Source organism: Porites lutea, chromosome 1 (genome assembly GCF_958299795.1).
Source record: "Porites lutea chromosome 1, jaPorLute2.1, whole genome shotgun sequence".
NCBI classification, from domain to species: Eukaryota; Metazoa; Cnidaria; class Anthozoa; order Scleractinia; family Poritidae; genus Porites; species Porites lutea.
Window position 1 is genome coordinate 59,594,333 of NC_133201.1, and position 14,839 is coordinate 59,609,171.

The following is a 14,839-nucleotide window of genomic DNA, read 5'->3' on the forward strand; positions in this document are numbered from 1 at the left end:
CAGCAGGCGTTGCAAAAAATGACAACAGATTGGAGGGAGAATAAGGACTAGTGGGTACCAGATCACAATCTTAGGGTCCCAACTCGGTCAACATTTCTTTACCCTTCGCGCGTCGTGTAGTGTTGGGCTTGATCACTCTACTTCTTTTTTTCCCGCTCCCGTCTGTATTGGCCGCTCTTTAAATCACTTTACGCTGAATATCGCTTGATTGTAGCACAGCATTATGCGCGGAAAGAAAGGAGGAGGAGGAAGTGATGCCCGAACAGCTGGGACGCCGAGTAGTTTTTCTATGTTTCAGTTGCTCATATTTTTAATCGCGACTTCTTCGATGGCAATGAACTTTGCAATGCTGTACGGGTATATTCCAATCAAAGGTAAATTTATGAATTCTTCTTTTTTCATTTTGTTGTTCTTAAAGTTGAGCAATTTTCGTGACCTCTTCAAGAAAACTACCGAGCATTTTTCCAGAATCAAATGCTTGAGCTGAGGTCGTACACCCAGCTGAGGTAAAAAAGTTTCATTCCTAACCTATCCGATTTTTTTTTTTTAAACTATTATACATATTTCAATATTATTTCAGGATGCGAGGGTCCCCCTGGAAAAACAGGCGAGAGAGGTAAGAACATTTTAATTTGAACGGTTTCCAGAAGAATCCACGCAAAGTTCATTAGAAAAAAAGCCTATATGTTATAATCAAAACAAACGAAAGGATTGTAGCTGCTGCCTCTGCTTATGCTGTTCTACAGGAATATATATTTTCCTTTTCTATTCAATGATATTTGTTGATAATATTTTCTTTAAATTCTTTCTTAAATTTCAGGTCGTGCGGGTCCCCAAGGAGAATCCGGTTCTCCCGGTAAGCACAAAATCAGTTTTATTAGAATTTTTAAAGCAACAAAGTAATATTCGTCGATAAATTTTCGCAACTTTTTCACTGAACATTGGTCTCCAATGATTTTTTCAGTTTGCATTAGTGTGCCGTGACATGTCACGCTTCCAGACGCTCTGTAAAGAAGCGAGAAGCCAACAAAGTAGTTTTTTTTCACTGCCATTATTTCGAAATACGAGCACAAACCATTTGCTGGGTTTTTCATTTAACTGACAGGAAGCCTGCACCGTGAATAACTTTGTTAGGGATTTCGAGTTCTCGTTGTGTGTCACGCATTTTGATTCATGTCCGCGCCCGTCGACGTGGCAGATTTCATTCCAAGCCCTGCGGGCAGCGACGAGAAAGGCTTCCCGTGTACATATGTATGCTATTAATAAAGTAGGGTAAATAATGCTATGGAAACGAATCATTTCATTATATATTTCTGGAAAGTGAGTAGAAATTGATTAATTAAGATCACTTTCAACATTTATCTAGTAACCCTAAAATAAATAAAATAATTAAGAAGATATTATTCAACAAGCAAACACAATAAAGACAAGAGTCCCTATATTAGGCTTATAAAATTAATTTGTTGTGATTTAATGCCTGTTAAAGCAGAGAGATAACATATTTTTGATAAAAAGCAAAAACATTGTTTTAATTTGTTTTAATTTGAGAGAAAAATCTCATTCAAATTAAGGCTGCATAGAATAAAATAATTATGGAAAATTTTTACAAAAGTCAGTCATTTTAAAAAGGTTGCTCTGCAGAAAAGGTATGAGATTTTGCTTACTTAAGGATCAAAGACAAAATCGTTTGTCTGATGGTCATTAATAAACTATTAATCTTACTGACTTGATACTGATTACAGGTTTATTTTAGTTTATGATTTTCTGTCTTCTGCCTGTTTTATTTTTGAGAGGAATAAACAGCTACATGTAGTTTGACTCTTTGTCCTTTATTCTAACTGATTAGGGCCTGGTTCAGGCATCGAATTTCACATGTGCCCAATTAAACTCCTATGAGTGGACTAAAACTAGTAATAGTTGATATTAGAGCTGCCCCCTCTCTGTACGTTGTCGATCAATAGTAGAAGGTACTAGTACAGTAAAAACCCGCGACTAAGAACCTACATTTTCAGGAGTTAGCCTAAACAGGTTCTTATATAAATGGTAGTTAACAGACGTTTAATCTATTTAGGTTCTTAAAATGGGTTCTTAATCCTGGAGAAAAAACAATTAAAACACAGCACTAGCTTTAATGCATAATGGTGCATGTGCTGATCTACATATTTCTTAGTATGCTTTGTAAGTCTTCATATCTTGCACTCATTTTTCTTTACAAAACATTTTCACAACAATAGCAATCTGCTTTTTTTGCTTCAAATATGATTCTTGCAATGCAGCTGTAATGTACTAGTATGATTTTAGAAAATAAGAACCTGTTTTAAATTTCTTAGGCTAAATAGGTTCTTAATGACCAATTTTAGGCTAACAGGTTCTTAATTTTTAGGTTCTTAGTTGTGGGTTTTTACTGTAGTCGAGATACTAGGATGACTCCTTGGGATTTTGCCTTCTGTGCAAAATCCCTGAGGGGGCAATAATTGAATACCGCAGTTAATTCAGACGTCGGTGCCCAATTTAACTCTGTTTGTTTACAGAAAAAATATTCCTAGTTACTAAAAAATTTTTTTATTCAATATGGTTAAAGTTTCTATAATATTAATGCATTATATTCGGCACATGTAAAGTGCTTTGTCTGAATCAAATGTCAAACCTAAGTCGACTTTTCGACTGTTTCAGTTGCAGATTTAGCAAATAATTTTGTATTTAATTTGAAACTGTTCAGCTTAATTGATTTAGGCATCGCATCTCGCATGAAGATAATTCTCAAATTAAATTGAGGGCATGTGAAATTCAAAGTTTGAACTGGACCTAATCAATAACAACTACTTTTGCAGTGAAACAGTTTAATAACAGCTTAAAACTTCAGTGAAATAAATGACATTTTTGAGCCTTTTAAGAAGCTGTGAATTAAACATATAAAAATAGGTCTTCCTGGCAAAGCAGGGGATAAAGGTGCAGATGGTGTTCCAGGAGAAAAAGGCGACAGGGGTAACTCAGGGGAACCAGGACCCCAGGGAGAAAAAGGACCCTCAGGGGAAAAAGGACCCCAGGGAGAAAAAGGGATACCAGGTAGACAATAACATGACCATGTCTCTTATAAATTATAAGTTTTAATGTAAATTTGCTTTGTTGAATTACATTTAGCCTGCATGTGGACATCTCCCTTTTCTTTTGTTACTCTTGAAAAGATACCTCTGCATATCGCCATAGCTAGTCATGTTTCAGTTTCCCAAGATCTTGGGAAAGGACTGTGATTGACTGGCTTTCAGTGGAAGTTGTTGAAATAGATTCTGATTGGTTGAAAGGCACAATCTTTCTTCTTCAGGGATTTACAAACCCACTTTAAGTTAGTTTGGCAAAATAAACATTGTTTGTTATTGAAGGGCTAGGAGAAAAAAGATTATTTTTCAGTTATATACAACTGTTTGTATGTTTGTAAATCCATTGCTTAACACTTAGACACTGAAAAGGAATCATTTACTCATTTATTTGTACAACAAATACCTGAAGTTGTTGATTTACATTGGTCTGTAAAATGTCTCTTCATCAAAGTTCATTTTTTATTATAAATGTTTCATAGCACATCTTGGGCTTTTTGTTGTAGGTAAACCAGGCTTAAATGGTGAGAGGGGCTCTCAAGGGCTCCCAGGAGAAAAAGGAGACATAGGAGCTCCTGGACAACAAGGACCTCAGGGTGAAAGAGGACCCAAAGGGGATGAGGGTGGGACAGGTACCTCATCCAATTCCGTATATTCTAAGCATTCTCTTTATAAGTAAAAAATAGACCTTAACAAAATTGAACTATGTTGAAAATTGTAACAATTTTGATTAAAATAAGTTTGTTACAATCCACACTGTAACTTAAACATAAATTTAATTAACACATTAATTTTGTAAATTACACACATTAATTCTTTCAATTTTGTGACTTGGCATATTAAACTTGTTATATAAACAGTTTAAACATACAGTTAATGTTCTGAATGTTGATTATTAATTATTGGTTTTTGGACTATTGTTTAAATTTTATATCATAATAGTCAACTCTCCTTAAGATGGTCATTTAGCGAGCAAAGAAAGTAGTGTCCAATAGCCCAGGGTTAGTGGATTTTGCTATTGGGCTGATAAATTCTGTTCTTAACTTTGGGGAAATTCAAATATTATTACAGAAGAATTGTAATTAATGCTCATTAAAAATTTTTTTTGCTTTGATGAATTTTCGGCTACAATAGTACATGCTACAGGTTGCCCAAATGGCAAGCTGTAAAACTGTCTTTCTTTATACCCTGTCATTCTCAGCACTGTCACTGTCAGTCCTCTGCTTTATATACAGTGTACAGTGAAGAAAATGTCTGAAGAATGGTAGGGGCCAACTGTAGGTCCTGTAGGTGTCTTTTCAAAGGAGTTGACTGTATTACAAGAACAGTAACTGTGACTTAATTAACTTGAATTGCTTGATTGAATTCTCTGTGTTTAATATTCAGGTCCACAAGGACCAGCAGGTCCCCAGGGAGAGAAGGGTAAGTATAAATGGAGCTGTGCTGCTGAATTTAAAATTATGGAGAATTTACTTAGTAGAATATTATTTTGAATTTTTTAGCTTTCTATGTCCCGTGAATGCTGCAACATGCATAGATGGCATTGATACAAAAGAACAAAAAATGTATTGCGCACCCTATCAACATTTATGTAGTATGTAGTTTTAAATTACATTGGAAATAATCAAAATAAAGAGCCCAACATATTTGCATTTCTTTGCATTTATATTTCTCAGGAGACACTGGCCCAGAAGGACCTCAAGGTCCACAGGGCGCCCAAGGTATGTACAGAAAATGCCAAGTTATAATGTATGCAGTTTCAGAGGAATCGTTTTTGACACACAATTTTTTTGCCTTCCTCTATTTGTAATTATTGAAAATGAGGTAAAGAAGTCTCAATATCCAAAGAAAGGGCTACTCAGTAGCCTTCTGTTAAGAGGAGAAATGCAATGCATAAGTAATTTTGATTCAATTTATTGTATAACTGCACCTCAATTTTGTTTTAAATGTTATTACAGGACCTCAGGGAGAGAGAGGACAGGACGGAGCTAGAGGAGAGAATGGTAATGAAGATTGCAACCTTGATGCATTCAATCTTGTCAGTACAAGGTTTTGGGGCGTGGAAGAAGATATTAAAGGAGATGTGTCACGAAATTTATCAAAATTCAAGCAATGGGAACTGCCACCAAATTGAGTGAAACATAAAAAAAATCCCTTAAAACATTAATTAAGCCCGGATGGACAGACTTGAAGACAATTAAAACGGATTTGAATTATGGCCTTTCAAAACCTAACAGTGTTTTTAAAGTTCAATTTTGTTTTTTGTAATGTTTGGTTTAATGCTTGGGAGACATGCATGTTTTGTTTGACACGGCGCCATGATTTTGTTAGTTACATGTACAAGTATGGTAGTTTATTCACTAACGTTGAGTTCCATAGTGAAAAACAAATGGCAGTATTAACAAAATGGACTGAACAGCAGCTGTGGCCGGTACAACCTCGTCCCCAGGGCTTTTCCCTTAAAAACATGGGTAGGGCGGGAAAAGGCCCTGGCATCGGCTGGTCACGTGTACAGCCTAAATATTCCTGAGAAGCTAATTTATATGCAACCCGCTGGCTTTGCGCTGACAGAAGTCGAACGGAGCAACAATGGAAAATAATAACATCGCGAACCATGTTAATATTTTCGCGTGTGTGCGCAGTTCAATAGCTTAAGATCCATTTATTTGCTTATTATTCAAATGCTACAAAGCTCTACGTTATCAGGTACAAAATATGTCAAATACTTCAGAGTTGAGACAAGCTGTTATCGCGAGTGGTACTTCAGAAATTCATCGTGACTGTGGAATTACTGTACAATCAAGCGGAAAGTGATTTTGTCCATGTCAAACAAAAGTGGAGGCCTTTGCCACCAGGATCTGCAGTGAATTTAACAAATTGAACCGTAATAGAAACAGAATTGCTCATCAAAATGCTTTATGGAGACTATGGAGTCTGGTCTTCTCTAAAACCCGACCATGAAACAAACAAATCTCCACACCGGATGCAAGTCAGCCCTCCAGCCAGGAACGATGACAGGTCGCCGATCTGATACATTTTAAGACCTCTTATATATCTTTTCTCTTCCGAGGATAAGTACAAAGGATTTTCCCTATATCAAAGAGAAGATTGACCGATCGACTGGAATCAACTGCAGCTCTGTGAATTTTAAATGGAGCCAAGTTTTTCTTTGTTGCCAGTCGTTTGATCGCAGAGGTCAATCAATTTTTTAAAAATGCAGGTCATACAAGAAGATAAGTCTAAACCAACGCGTGTCGCTACGATATGGCTGAGAGTTAAGGTAAATAGAACTAGGCTGTGTACGGCGGTCCACTTCGCGAGAAATGAAATAAAATATCAGAAGAGTCGCGAAAACGAACTTTTCCAGTACAAACTTTATGCCTGTACGATAGCTTGTTTGTCATTTATATGTACTTATATCGCTCTATAAACGTTGTTATAAGTGTTACTCGCTGTCCCCTTCATAGAAATCGGAGGAAAGCAAAAAAATACCATAGCCAGTATCTGTGACGAAAAGGAAATCTTGTAAAACTTTTCGTTAATCGTCAAGAGATATAAAAGGCCGCCCAAGATCGCGCGCTGTGAGGTTACGCATAATTTTAGCTTTTCACATAGCGCTAATTTATTACACCCAGGAGTTTAGGGTGTACGAGGGGACACGTGACCAGCCGATGCCAGGGCCTTTTCCCGCCCCACCCATTTTTTTAAGGGAAAAGCCCTGGGGACGAGGTTGTGGCCGGTATAGCCCCTACTTAGAACATTCTAACTTTACTTTTGTGTTGTGTTTTATGTTTTAATCCAATTTTTTTTAAAAAATATTGAAGTCCAATCTCATAAGGTGTGCAATTTAAACTGACATGAAACTGACTGCAATTTAACCTGACATTATTTTGAATGCTCCTTAAGGAGTTCCAGGTCAACTAGGCGCCCAGGGAGAACAGGGACCCCCTGGTGAACAGGGTCCTCAGGGAGAACAAGGAGCACCTGGACCACAAGGACCCGCTGGGAAAGCACATACAGGAGGACAATAATGGCTTACCAAAAGCTGAAATTCAATTTGTAAGTTATAAGGCGTTATCCAGTAACTAAGCTTTACTCTTTACTCTAAGCTTTATTTTGTATTTGTCAATTGCTTCTAAAAAGGATCTTGGTGGGAGTGTTTATGTACGAACTAGATGTACGTGTTATTAGCAGTAGCTGGATAGATGGTTGTTTCCTCAGTGAAAGTTGAAAGTTCATGTTTCAAGAATTAGGCCCATTTAAAACACATTTCCATTGATAAGAAGCTAAGGCCTCTTTGATTAGGAAAGTGGAACAATATCCTCGTCTGAAAAATAAGTTGGAAGTTTAAACAGGCCACACACGTATGTATCCAACAATAAAATAGGCTAATTGTAATTGTTTAGTGATACATTAACCGTTTTCCTTGTGCTTGTGCTTATCTCGTTATTTTTGGTATTTTTTCAGGATAAATTTGAATGCAGAGGTTACCTTGCCGCAATCTTTTCCTACCTGCTATGAACCGGACAACTGTAAAACAATTTTTTTGCCATTGTAAGCGGTGCATCTCTGATGTCGTTATCAATTTGGGAAAGGAAGTCAGTTTTTTCCGGTTGATATTGATCGTTTGGTTACGTTTAGTATGTGCCAGATTTAATCTTTGTAGGATTTTATACTGTGATATTAACCCATTTTTAACAAGATTTCAAGAATTGCTCAACTCAAAAGTTAATTAGAAAAGGACATTTTCTTAAAGTGGCCAAGAACAAACAGGATGGTTGGAAAAAGTACTACTAATAGTAGCCCTCGATGGATGGTGGTCACACTTCAGCCAGACTGAAATAGTCTGCTACACAACCGTTTTTAGTGCGTCACGCAACGCTCCTCCTCACGAGCGTTGCGCGTTAAGTGACGTCACCAAAAAACGGCTGTGTAGCAGACTAGACTGAAAGCTGACTGGGGAAAATACTGCTAATTAGCTTTTATTACACTGGGGTTGCACTGCATCGAACATAGTTTTGACAGGACTAGTCTACTGCTTGTTTTTCTAAGTAACGGTTCCCCATGCTTTGGGCATTTTACTGTATTTTCTAGATGAAAATATGCTGCTTAAATTGTTATAGCTTATTTACAAGTATTTTAAATTTTTAAAGACAAATATTTTAGTATTTGCATAAACCAGTTTTGAAGTTTTTCTCATAACTGTATGACAAAGTATTTTCCTGGAGAATTTTTCAATTCCTTATAATCCCCTGCACGTATTTTTCAGTGATTTATAGTTTCAAGAGATGATTGATTGCTTACAATTGCACGAATATTTCGCCTCGAACTGGCCCAATTTTGTGCCTTAATATTCTTTGCGACTTCCGAAGATTTAAGCTTATTTATTTTTGTATGGCATTTTAAGTTTCTTTATCTCCTGTAACTCTTAATTGTCGTTTCTTCCTGTGAAAACCCGACCTGGCATATAACATATTTTAGACAAGTGAAAAATCGACTGTCAAATTGCTGTTTTCTGTAACAAGCTGTAATCCCTTTTTGAGTGAAATCATTATCTACTGTTAGCTTGGGTTTTAGTCTCTGTAAACGAACATTTTGTCATTCTTTTGTCGCCTCTGACATGAAGACCATAATGACGATAGATCTCAGTGTTACGGATCGAAGGTATGGCTTGGAAGTTTTCACAAAGTACACAACACAGCTCTACATGTAGATGACATTGAATAAAAACCACTCCAGTTCTGAATGTATGTTGTTGTAGTCTACTTTTTTTACTGGGCTGCCTCAGGGCACGCCCAGTTATAAAGTCGTCTGCGTAATATCCGGGCACTTTTACATACGGGCACTGTTAATTTTTCACCCCGTTTAACCCAGAAGGCGTTGCGTGTTTCGACAAACCATGTATTCCCTTCGAGAATTTCGCACACAAGTTCAATAGCCTGCGAAGCTGGCGGTTTCAGTTTGGCGAGAGGGCAAATAAGCTGTGAAGAGAGAAAGCAAAGCGTTTAAGAGCAAGGTAAGTCACTTACTAGTGCAGCGTTTGGTGACTTTGCCTCCTATAGCTTACAGTTGTTCTCAGTATGGTCCAGAGTTTTTTCTTTTGTCTTTTGTTTGTATCTATATCTTGCTAAGCTTTTATCTGAATTAAATTTGTGCATAACCTTGTTATGCTGATCTTCCAAGTTCTGTGTCTTCTCCCCTTCGGTTTACGGTTAGGGTTAGTTGATTAGAGTTTCGGCGAACTTTGAAAGTTCACGACTCGCTTCAAGTTTATCGCCAAATACATACCTTTTGATGAGGGTGTAAACTAAAAGACTAAAGCCATCAAAAATGAGAACTTAAAAAGAACCTATATAAATCGATTTCACCCGAAACTTTACATCGGCCTGACTTGCACATGTACAAGACGTCTGTTTTACTGAAGGTGGTTTGAATACGTACACTGTAAATGTGACGGAGAAGTGCAGTATTATATATATGAACCATAGGGTTTCCGAATTAATGTAAACGTCAATCACTGTGCATCGAGCGTTACGCCTAAAACTTTCGGAGGAGTAAACAACAAAATAATTGTCTTCCATGAAAATACGTTAGTTATGGCTGAGAGGGGCCCACCACCTTTTAAAATGTAAATAAGTAAATACAGTGCAGGAACCTCGATAAAGCGAAGGGCCAAAGCACTGGAAAAATATGTTCGTTATAACCCAGCAATAGTAAAATATAAGGCAGTATGAAAAAGAGTCGATATAAGTTAAAAATAAAACAGCAAAATACCATTAGGCCATTTTACAGTTATGGATGGTAGCGAGGCTGACTGTGACCTTGTTTTGATACAAACCTTCCTGCTTTGTTATGTAAATCAAGTTATTCTTATGGTAATTTGTAAAAGCATATGCTTCCCGCTGACGACCACGCAAAATGCCAAGGTCTGACTGGACGCTTATGAAAGGTCGGGCCGCAGAGGGTCTGTACCAGTATTTACTCATTGGAAGATAATTTATTGCAAATTACAGGCAAGCACTGCCTGTTACTCGCAGCACTGTATTATGTATATCGCTGACTTTTTTCCCCAGTCATTAGGGAACTTGTCTATACAGTACTTATATATAAGAGTAAATCAAAGCAAGGAAAACACCGTGATTCGGTTTGCTCCTAACATTTTATTTATACTTCTCCATGGATGAAGTAAACTACTTGGGTAAGCGGAAACTTAAAACGGCATCTTGATTCATGACGACAGTCGGTTAAGCACTTCCTTCCTTGATATTGTAGGCTGGTGTTCCTATTAAAGAAAAAGAGACGTTTATTTGGAAGTGCGGGCGTTTATTAGGCCATTTACGGTATGACCGTTGGGTGCTGACATCGGCAAAGTGAGTTATCATAGCCTGGGACTAGGCTCCTTGGTGGAGAAAAAGGGAAAAAGGCTAGCTGGGTGTAAGAAGAGGAAACCCGTGCGGCCCCCATTCCCCAATTTCACTTGCCTTCTTCCCATCGACTCTCGATACTTAACAACCTTTCCCCAAACAGAGAGACTGTTCACAGTTAAGAGCAGGAGCCGATTACTTGGCAAGAGCTATTATAGCAACACTAAATGACGTCGTTTCATTTGTTAGGTCTTGTGACTTGTAGTCGTATTTCTCGAAATAGTTTACGGCAGCTTAGATGTTCAATTTGGGCTTAACATACAAGCCTTATTAAATCAAATCTTCCTGTAGAAGTGTTTATATTAAAGTTCTTAGAGTAAGTTAGTTGTCCGAATAGATTAAAGTTTTAGTTGTTTGAATCAATTACAGTTCGAAAAAGCAGAATTCTACAAAGTGGTCGACAGGGCAACTTTCGAGGTTACTCTTTTGAAAGGAAATATCGACAAGAGTTTTCCATGTTCTGTACTCTTATCGACTTGAAATAGCGTCAAAATGATCAGAACACAAGAGCCGTAGATGATAGGTTTCACTACAAATTTCTGAACATTTCCAGTCTTCGTCGTCATTGTTATGGTTGATAAGAGTCAGGCAAACTTGTTGTCCCTTTTTTTACAATAGAGAGATTTGGAGCCGGGGGGGGGGGCACTTGGGTATTTTTTGGGTGGGTATGTGCCGCCCGGGACTCCAAATTGGCACCCCGTTCTAAAAAAAATTCCCCTAAAATTGATACCCCGTTGTAGAAATGGGCCAATTTTTTATACCCCGTTCTAGAATTCGCCCTAAAACTGATACCCCGTTCTAGAAATGGGCCAATTTTTTATACTCCGTTCTAGGGTGCAACAAGAGTATCACAGTTTGCTTGTTAACGCATTGAACCGTATTTTTAAAAGCAATCTGTCCTTGAATAATTTCAAATGGCTGCATACAAAACTGGAGCTTTCGAGCGTTCGAAATATTATACCCCGTTCTAGAAAACGCCTCTGAAATGGATACCCCGTTCTAAACCAGGAGCTTCAAAACCACGACCCCGTTGGGCGGCACATACCTGTATAGGCAATGTATGGGAGTACCCCCCCCCCCCCGGGATTTGGAGTCACGTTTACGGCAAACGTCAAACGTCATTATGTACCACGTGACCAAGTTTTCCCTCTACTTGTCGTTTGGGTGTTGATTATATCTAAAGAATTATCAGAAGTTTCATGCTAGTTTCATCAATAAGAGTGATTCTGGACAGTTTTTATCTTCTCATTTCCAATTTTTAGAACGAATTGTCAATTTGAATCTGACCTTTGCCGTTTGCTTTAAACGTGATTCTAAATATCTCTATTGTCAAAACAAGTTTAGGGGAGGCTGCGATAAAATGGCAAGGTAACCTGGACATCGCAGTAATTAAGTGGTCAGTTCTAATCCACTGACATCAGTCACTGGAAAACAGTATGCAGTCATTTACCTTCACTTATCAAGGCAAGATGAGTTAATGATTTGTTGCGTTTTGTTAAACAGGCTGTGGAAGTCAATAACCTGAATAACATTTTCCGGTTTCCCCATAGCGATTCTTATCAACTCATTTTTCTTGATGTTCCTTCCAACTCCAACAGCGATAACTTTGACACCTTTTTTCTGCATATAAAACAGTATTTTTTCTCAATATTATACAGTTGAACCTCTCTACAACGGTCACCTTGGGGACATAAGAAAGTGGCCATTGTAGAGAGGTTGAAACAGGAGTGAATGTATGGACTGTCTGCCAAAACAATGCCGTTGTGGAGAGGGGGCCGTTAGTCGACGAGGTTCGACTGTATAAAGCATTGTCAATATGGTAAAGCGAGAACGATGATGGAAAGTGAGCTCAATGCAACACCATTATCATTAGTTAGTTTAACGCTCTTATATAATGTGCCTTCGTGACTAATATACGAAGTATATTGTTCCACGACATCAGTGAAATGAAAAAACTGTAGGAAAACCGTTGACTTTGCGTAGATGAATACAAAAACCGGAGCTACACATAGTTAAATTTCTCCTTGGTCATGTTGCTGGATTTTTATCAGCAACGCGCTTCCTCATTTTTTACTTCAATGTCACATGACATTAAACAGTATCCGCTCTGTTTCCGTTCAAAGGTTCTGCAGGGAAGTCAGAAGGTAAAAGTGCGAATGATGTGGTCTCCAGACTATAAGAGTTCCTGTTCCATCTTCTAACTTGTTGAACCCGAACGTAAAGTAAATGTTAAGCTCTTTATTAGAAAGAAATTAGATTTACCTTTAGTGGGATAAGAGCATCTTCGTACGGTTCACTGGCGGGATTTGTTCTCCCGTCTGTCAGGACGATAAGTACATCCGGTTTGTTTGGTCTTTCACCATACGCTACTGTAAACAGCTCCTCTCCAGCTTTTCTGAGCGCTCGGTCGATAAACGTTTGTCCTTTCAGCTTTGTAGTATTTTTCAAGATGTTTTTGATGACAGAGGGGTTCTGCTTATCCAGATCTTTAAATGCGACAAGTATCTCTGCATTAATGTTGAAAACTATGAGTCCCATGTGACTTTCTTCTGAAGAGATTGTCATGGAATTCACCAGGGTTAACACAAAGTCCTTGGCAATTACAAAGTTCTCCTTTCCAACACTGTTGGTTGCATCTAGGAGCAATCCAATATCTATGGCGCGAATGCAAGGAACGGGGCCTAAAACCAGGTCAAACTTTGTTAGTTTAGATCTAAGCATAGTGAGTCAGTTAAGAAGGCCTAACATAGGGTTGGCGGGATGTGGAATTAGCCTTTTTTCGTTGCCGGGATGCGGGATGAAAGAAGATTTAAAGGCGGGATGCGGGATGGTTAGGAGTTAGCGGGAAGCGGGAAGTTCGTCATTCTCATAGTGGGACGCGGGAAATCATGATATTGGCAAGGCTGGAACTGAGATGGATGACGACAAGGCGCTAAGATAATTTACGATTCCGTGAAGAAAAACTGGTCCGGATGTTTGCAAAGGTGATTATTTAAACTGTTTTTCCAACCTGTTTGAAATCAATTCTGCATCTTTCGTATAAATCCTATGACTGCTTATTAAAATAAACATCTTTAGAAAAATCTTCGTCTGATTTGAAGACCACGCGTGTCACACTCGAATTCTGCATTACACCTAAGCGCAGCTTCTCATACCGTTGCTCCACATGAAAAGGGAGAATAATATAGTCTCTGATCCTGAGAATCAAAGACTTCTGAAATGGTTGCAATCTGGTGGAAAGATTAAAATGAATGTATCATTCCTCAGAAACATGACAAATACGGAATGCGCGTTGCCGCAGACTTCGATGGTCCTCATGGAAGTGTTGCCCTGAAACAGTGAACTCGGTAAAGCTGCTACGATGGGGCTTGAAACATCAGCAAAACCTCGAACAATTTTCCTACGGCAACACGATTTGCGTGAGTTGTATGATCCTTGATGTGGACAACCTTCATCACAAGAGCCAGGTCAGCACAGTGTTGCAATGTACACGAGAGCTCGAAAACGGATATCAAAGAGGGGCTAAAACAAACAATTTCCTGTTGGACGCATCGCATGTATCATCGAGGAACATGGTATCCTCTTCCTGAACGGTAACTCAGTCGGCCTCTGACGTGCCTCTTCGACATCCCTCAGATGGAAAAACCTCCTGTAGATGTCAGTTAATCACGAAAAAAGTGCGATGATGCGACACCGGGCTAAGGCTTTTAGTCCCTCAGTGGGACAGAGAAAAGTAAACCCAGAAATAACAATAGCGACAGCTGGTACAGCGCCGGACTATCTGTACCAGAAGGAGGTGCCGGTGAGTGAAAACATTAGATTGACTTCAACGGTAGAACCAGTCACCACCGTTGTCTCAAACACTAACACCGGATACTCCAGCACCCCTGACCCTACTGCGCATGTTGAACCTGACAGTATAGAGTCAGATGAACGAAGTGAATATGAGTCAAGCAGTGAAGAGGAAACGCCTGAAGAAAATATAATCTTCCCGCAGACTAAAGTGACAACCTAAGAACTGAGTCGAGACGTCGACTTTTTTGTGGGCGTGACATCGCTTACGCAGGCTATACTGCATTTGTTTTTTCGGTTTTTTCACTGTTAACATCTAAGGTTGTAAATCTTATGTACGGATGTCCGAATAAACCTGGGCATAGATACTGATTCCCACTTGTTCGTGATTTCTGGTTTGGTGTGACTGGGGGCCTTCGTTATCATGATCCATGCGCTGTTCTCCGATAAACAAAACGTTTGTTTTATTCGTTAAGGTTTGCAGGTGAGTTTCTTTAGGTTCAAGACGGTGTACGCATAAGTTAGTTA

General features: G+C 38.6%; 2 protein-coding genes and 1 pseudogene across 3 annotated transcripts in view; 2 read left to right on the forward strand and 1 right to left on the reverse strand.

Annotated features, from left to right (window-relative positions):
• Nucleotides 1-14,839, forward strand: part of LOC140923688 (LYR motif-containing protein 2-like) — a 246,979-nt gene that overhangs the window by 86,673 nt on the left and 145,467 nt on the right. The window lies entirely within an intron of this gene.
• On the forward strand, nucleotides 89-8,845 carry LOC140923671 (uncharacterized). Of its 2 annotated transcripts, XM_073373748.1 has the most exons (10): nucleotides 89-374; nucleotides 581-616; nucleotides 821-856; nucleotides 2,923-3,066; nucleotides 3,602-3,727; nucleotides 4,482-4,517; nucleotides 4,772-4,816; nucleotides 5,054-5,098; nucleotides 7,002-7,154; nucleotides 7,563-8,845. In XM_073373748.1, the coding sequence occupies exons 1-9, from the start codon at nucleotides 224-226 to the stop codon at nucleotides 7,124-7,126; spliced, it is 744 nt and encodes a 247-aa protein (XP_073229849.1). In that variant the 5' UTR covers nucleotides 89-223; the 3' UTR covers nucleotides 7,127-7,154; nucleotides 7,563-8,845. The 2 variants fall into 2 exon arrangements, with proteins under 2 accessions (XP_073229849.1, XP_073229855.1); XM_073373754.1 differs by lacking the exon at nucleotides 2,923-3,066.
• LOC140933159 (coadhesin-like) overlaps nucleotides 10,236-14,839 on the reverse strand; it is a 13,793-nt pseudogene continuing 9,189 nt past the window's right edge.

Bases quoted from the DNA above. Each gene is read 5' to 3' on its own strand.
- LOC140923671 (XM_073373748.1), top strand. From the start codon at position 224: ATGCGCGGAAAGAAAGGAGGAGGAGGAAGTGATGCCCGAACAGCTGGG. The intron at 617-820 runs GTAAGAACATTT...CTTAAATTTCAG, and splicing joins TGGAAAAACAGGCGAGAGAG to GTCGTGCGGGTCCCCAAGGA. The intron at 3,067-3,601 runs GTAGACAATAAC...TTTTTGTTGTAG, and splicing joins GGGAGAAAAAGGGATACCAG to GTAAACCAGGCTTAAATGGT.